A 5,612-nucleotide genomic window follows, 5' to 3' on the forward strand; every position below is an offset into this window, starting at 1 on the left:
ATTTGTTACATCTTTTAAAAAAATCAAAATCTAAAAAAAAAAGTTAAAAACTAGTTAAATAAAAAATTGTTTTGAATAGTTTCTCATAAAAATAGTTTTTTATAAATGATTATTTTGAAAAAGAAAATGATTTTCATCATAATAGATAAATACAAAATAATTTATACTTTCTAAACAAAATTCTAATAATTTTTTTAAATTATTAAATGTGTAAATGACTTTTTTTCATAATCTTGTTGATATCATTTTTTTGGGGTAGAATCCTTAAAACCATTTCTATATATATCGGTATTAAACACTAACGAGTCACGTATCAGACGTAAACATATAGTTTTATTTATTTATTGACTGAAGAGTAAACATATAGTTCCTTCTTGCCATTCCTGTTTCTCTTTCTCAGCGCTTATGTGGTACCTTACAGTAACTAATCTCTATTGATATATAAAGTAAGTTTGATCTCCCTCTTTTTGTCTAATATTTTCTTTATCATTTTCATTCAATTTTGGTGCTTATTATGCTGTGTATATTTATTTATTTAAATTTCTTTAGTTCTCTGGTTTCCTAAAAGAAAGAAAGACACCCTGATCTTGGCTATTTTGTGCCTTAAACTTCTACTCAATTTCATATTCAGTTTTATTTTTTCTTACTAATGGGTATTATCATTTATCATCCTAGTAAATGCATTAATGGGTATTATTTTTTCCTAAAAGTCTTTGGTCTATCTTCCGTCAATTTATCATAGTAAATGCATTTTAATATCAAATATGTAATTAGTAATTTAAACAAAAAAATCAAACCCAAGAATATAAATGTGATTCATATCATTCTAATTAAGGTCAGAAATTGATTTGCACATGGTACGAGGATTAAAAAGTCATAGGTGCATGTTATTATTATTTTTATAAAAAAAAAAAATTCATAGGTGTTGCCAGGGGGGGTTAGTATCCAGCTAGCTATATATTTGTAGTTGTATACAAAAAAAGTAACAAGTAGACATTGTATTTTTTGTTGGTGTTGAAAGTAACATGTAACACATTGTAGCATTGCATTGAGGTTGTCTACTTTTGATTGAAAAGAATAGTCCACGGCGGCTATGGTCAACATTGAGCCTCCAACGCGTCTTCAGGTTTTATGATTGGATCTATTACTACTTTAGCTTTAAAAAGTAAAGTGATTCTTTTTTCTCTTCTTAATTTGCATTCTTTTTTTCATTGATAGGGGAAATATGCTGCAATAGTGGTTTGCTGGCTTCTTGGCAATGGATGTCTTTTTTCTTGGAGCAGTATGTTGACAGTAGAAGATTTCTACGGTTACTTGTTTCCGGTAAGAGTTCTTATATTTCAACAATATACACATAAAAAATTGCAAAAGTTTGTTATAATTGATTCTACCTCAACAAAAGTTACAAATAGTTGCTTCAGTTAAATATTGATTCCGAAAACAAAATTACTTCTCATTATTATAAGAACCAAGCATTATTATAATCATAAGAAGTCATCAAACGACGTTTTAAAATAGTGGGTTTGCGATCGAGGGAAGCAAAGGGATAACGTAACGCAAAGGATAATAATAACGATAAATGAAATAAAAATCTTTTGCGGTTGTTACAATTAGCAAAAATTCAAACTGATTTGTATTTGATTAAACTACTAAACCTTTCATTTGATGAATAGAAAGAGATATGATATTGGATAAATATAGAATAGTATATGATAACAACATTATCGTTTTCATGTATTTGATATATTCATGATAATCAATATTTTATTTTGTACGTAGTTAACACATATATATTATATTTAAATAATAAAATTATCAATGTAAAAAATTACATATTAGTTTTTTGTAAATTAATTTATTATATTTTAAATTTTATAAATTAATAAAAAAATTAAATAAGTAATAAAATAATTTTATATTAAAACTATCTATTGACACTACTAAATAAATAATTTAAATTTTCAAAATAAAATTATGAGTAACTAAATAATTATATTTTATTTATTAGAATGTAAATAAAGATATGATATATATTATATGTAAATGAAAAGAAATTCCTTGTAAGCAAATTATATTTATTTTAAAATTTCATTTAAATTTCATATTTTTATAATTATGAATATTAATTTATTTAATTATATAAAAAGACAAAACTACCCTTATTTAATTATATAAAAAGACAATACCTTGTTCGCATGACCCTTGATTTTTAACTCAGCTCATATACATGATAGAAATTTCAACTAGAGAGAATTATGAATTAACTTATCATATTACATTGGTTTATCAAAAAGTAAATTAAGACATGCATGATATGATAACTACATGTTGTCATGTCTCTTATTTTGTATATCAAATTGACCCTAAATGCAAGTACATCCCCCAATTCATTTAGATTTCCCATAATATTTTTCCTTCAACTAGATTCAGCTTTGTTGGTAAATACTATTACTATTATTATAAGTGGTTGAATTTTATTAAAATTTGAGTTAGAAATTTTTGACTGAAATAATATTTAATTAGATTTTAGCTTATACTATTATAATATTATTATTTATTACAATAATCAAATTGTTGAACTCAAATAATTAATAAATTTCAATTAAAAAGAAATAGTTAAAACTCAAATTCAAACCATAACTAAAATAATTTTTAGCTAGAATTTATTTATTATCATAATTTTTTTCTTATGAACTAAAGAGTTAATACACAAAATAATTAATACTATTACAATATTTTCTTTTGTTTTAAGGGTCATGCAAACATTAGTTCTTAGGACAGATATTAAAAATTCTACGAATAATAATTATAATTTGAAAAAAACAAAATGTACCATTTTATCCGAAAATAAAAAATACTCAATTTTCAATACAAAATTTATATTTTTAATATTTAAAATATATGTTAGCATTTCTCTTATTTTAAAAATATTGCTAACACTCATTTTTGTGTGCTTCTCCTGTAATTTGGAAAAAGAAAATAGAATCATGTTGATCAAGATTCAAAGTTAATAGCCCAATTAATTAATTTTTCTCCTTGTGCAGAAATACCATCCTTCCAGAGTGCTTACACTTGTATATCAGCCATTTGCATTTGGAACACTTGCTATACTTTCTTATAATGAGGCAAAAGTCAATACTAGATTAAGGAACCTATTTGGTTATACACTTTTTTTCATAAGCACTCTGTTGGTGTTAATAGTAAGTCCTATATATTCAGCTATATACAGTTGTTATTTTTATCTCCCCTGAATTAAGGATGATTTTGATATTGTTTTTCTAATGAATTTTGTTGTAGTTAAATTCAGCAACATCTGGTAAAGGAGGACTTGGAACATTCATTGGTATATGTGCAATGAGTGGTTGCTTTGGAGTTGCAGATGCTCATGTTCAAGGTGGAATGGTGGGAGACCTGTCCTACATGCAACCAGAATTCATTCAGGTAAATGATAATGATACTAATTCTTTTTAACAGAGTTTAACCTTAAATTCAAAAAAAGAATCAGTTTATTACTACTTTTAACTTTTTTAATTCTCATTATTTAGTTAATTATGTCATGTATTTGAGGAATTGAATATGATTATAGCAAATGAATTTATTTAATGTGTGGTTTTATTGTTATAGTCCTTCCTTGCTGGTTTGGCAGCATCTGGGGCATTAACCTCTACTTTAAGGTTAGTTACAAAAGCAGCATTTGAGAATTCTAAGGATGGTCTTCGGAAAGGAGCTAGTAAGTTCAAATTTCTTCAAAATTCACTTAGGATGTTGTCAATTTTTTTCTAATTCACTTATATATACTGTCATTGCAGTTCTATTCTTTGCCATATCAACATTCTTTGAGCTTCTATGTGTTCTTCTTTATGCATTTGTTTTTCCCAAAATACCAATTGTGAAGTACTACCGTTCAAAAGCAGCATCAGAAGGATCAAAAACTGTTTCAGCTGACCTTGCAGCTGGTGGCATACAGACAATACTCAAACAAGTACTATTTTTTTCTTATGTTTTTAAATTGTAGTTGCTGTACTCTTATTGAGACTAAATTTATTTTTAAATTTAAAACTCTTTGCAATGTATTTTAAATTTTCTCTTTGTTTAACATTCATATTAATCATGCGAAAATAATTTCCCTACTCCCCCCATATTTTTTTTCTTTTCAGGATGAAGATTATGGAAAAGAACAAGAGAGAAAAGGAAACAAGCAATTGTTATTTGAAAACATTGATTATTTACTTGACATGTTCCTAATATATGTATTGACACTATCAATTTTCCCCGGATTCCTGATTGAAGATACTGGAGCACATAAATTAGGAACCTGGTATGTTCATTACTCCCTCTATTTCAAATCTTTGATAATTTTAATATTACTCTAAAATGAAATATAAATAAAAATTGTATCTAACAAATCTATGTATGTGATTTAAATTTTAGATCAAATACATCATTATTTCAAATATTATTTTCGTTTATATTTCATTTCGAATGGAGTAATAATTAATAGAGATAAAAGTATTTTTTATTAAAAAAGAAAAGAGAGAGAGAAGAATATTTTGGTCAACATATACATTAACAAATGATTTTTTTGCTAATCTTTATTGAAAAACCTTAAACTACGAAGGAAATGGAACAGAGTGACTACAAGTCTACAACACACATTATTTACTTCTCTTGTTCAAGCTCTTGTTCAAGAAAAAATTAACTCTTCCATTCATTTGTGTGTTCCTTAGTAATGTGTATATTGTAATTATATGTACCACTGAGCAGTTATGTTTCAAATTTTTTGAAGGTATGCACTTGTGTTGATTGCAATGTATAATGTTGGAGATCTAATAGGAAGATACATCCCACTGATTGAATTATTGAAATTGGAGTCACGAAAGTTAACAACGGTAGCAATTCTATGTCGTTTCTTACTTGTTCCAGCATTTTATTTCACTGCAAAGTATGGTGACCAGGGCTGGATGATAATGTTGACATCATTCTTGGGCCTATCCAATGGCTATCTCACTGTTTGTGTTATGACATCTGCACCCAAAGGTTATAAGGTGAGACTATATTCAATATTAAATTAACAAAATTAAATAAATGATTTTGTAATTTAAAATGTTTAAAAAATAAATTTTGATAAAAGATTTAATAATTTTAATAAAATTTTAAATTCGCCTTAATTAGGCATCTATATATATGTTGGATGGGTCATGCTTAAAACCTATTGAAGTTGAGGCACATTAATATTTTCATGTTTTGATTTATTGTAGGGTCCTGAACAAAATGCCTTGGGAAACTTGTTGGTGTTGTTTCTACTTGGAGGTATTTTTGCAGGGGTGACACTAGACTGGTTGTGGTTGATAGGTAAAGGTTGGTGAAATCTTAAGTTGGTGTTATCTCTCGAGATATGGTTCAATGACACAAAAAATACACCAGGGGTGTATTTGTAATTGTTTCCATAAATAATAAAGGTAGTGACTATGTAGTATGTATTTCAAATTTATTTTCAATATTGTTTCTTTTTTAAGATGATGAAAAATGACTAAGAAATCATCTTAAATTTTTATTTTGAACATGAGTGAAGACGACGAAGAAGAGAAAAATGTAAGTGTTTTTTCTTTTTA

The 5,612-nt window shown here is 26.4% G+C and overlaps 1 protein-coding gene across 2 annotated transcripts; it reads left to right on the forward strand.

Annotated features, from left to right (window-relative positions):
- The first annotated feature begins 307 nt into the window (after window positions 1-307).
- Window positions 308-5,612, forward strand: LOC101512116 (equilibrative nucleotide transporter 3-like). Of its 2 annotated transcripts, XM_004487287.4 has the most exons (10): window positions 308-446; window positions 1,042-1,126; window positions 1,219-1,323; window positions 3,045-3,200; window positions 3,298-3,441; window positions 3,625-3,730; window positions 3,810-3,982; window positions 4,158-4,318; window positions 4,787-5,045; window positions 5,259-5,612. In XM_004487287.4, exons 2-10 carry the CDS (start codon window positions 1,094-1,096, stop codon window positions 5,364-5,366), a joined length of 1,245 nt encoding a protein of 414 aa, XP_004487344.1. In that variant the 5' UTR covers window positions 308-446; window positions 1,042-1,093; the 3' UTR covers window positions 5,367-5,612. The 2 variants fall into 2 exon arrangements, with proteins under 2 accessions (XP_004487344.1, XP_027186257.1); XM_027330456.2 differs by lacking the exon at window positions 1,042-1,126.

The sequence above is a fragment of the Cicer arietinum genome, chromosome 1 (genome assembly GCF_000331145.2).
Source record: "Cicer arietinum cultivar CDC Frontier isolate Library 1 chromosome 1, Cicar.CDCFrontier_v2.0, whole genome shotgun sequence".
In the NCBI taxonomy this organism is placed as follows: Eukaryota; Viridiplantae; Streptophyta; class Magnoliopsida; order Fabales; family Fabaceae; genus Cicer; species Cicer arietinum.

Excerpts from the sequence above, each read along its gene's own strand:
- LOC101512116 (XM_004487287.4), top strand. The coding sequence starts at position 1,094 with ATGGTCAACATTGAGCCTCCAACGCGTCTTCAG. Across the intron at positions 3,731-3,809 it reads TGGTCTTCGGAAAGGAGCTA|TTCTATTCTTTGCCATATCA; the intron begins GTAAGTTCAAAT and ends CTGTCATTGCAG. Across the intron at positions 4,319-4,786 it reads GCACATAAATTAGGAACCTG|GTATGCACTTGTGTTGATTG; the intron begins GTATGTTCATTA and ends AATTTTTTGAAG.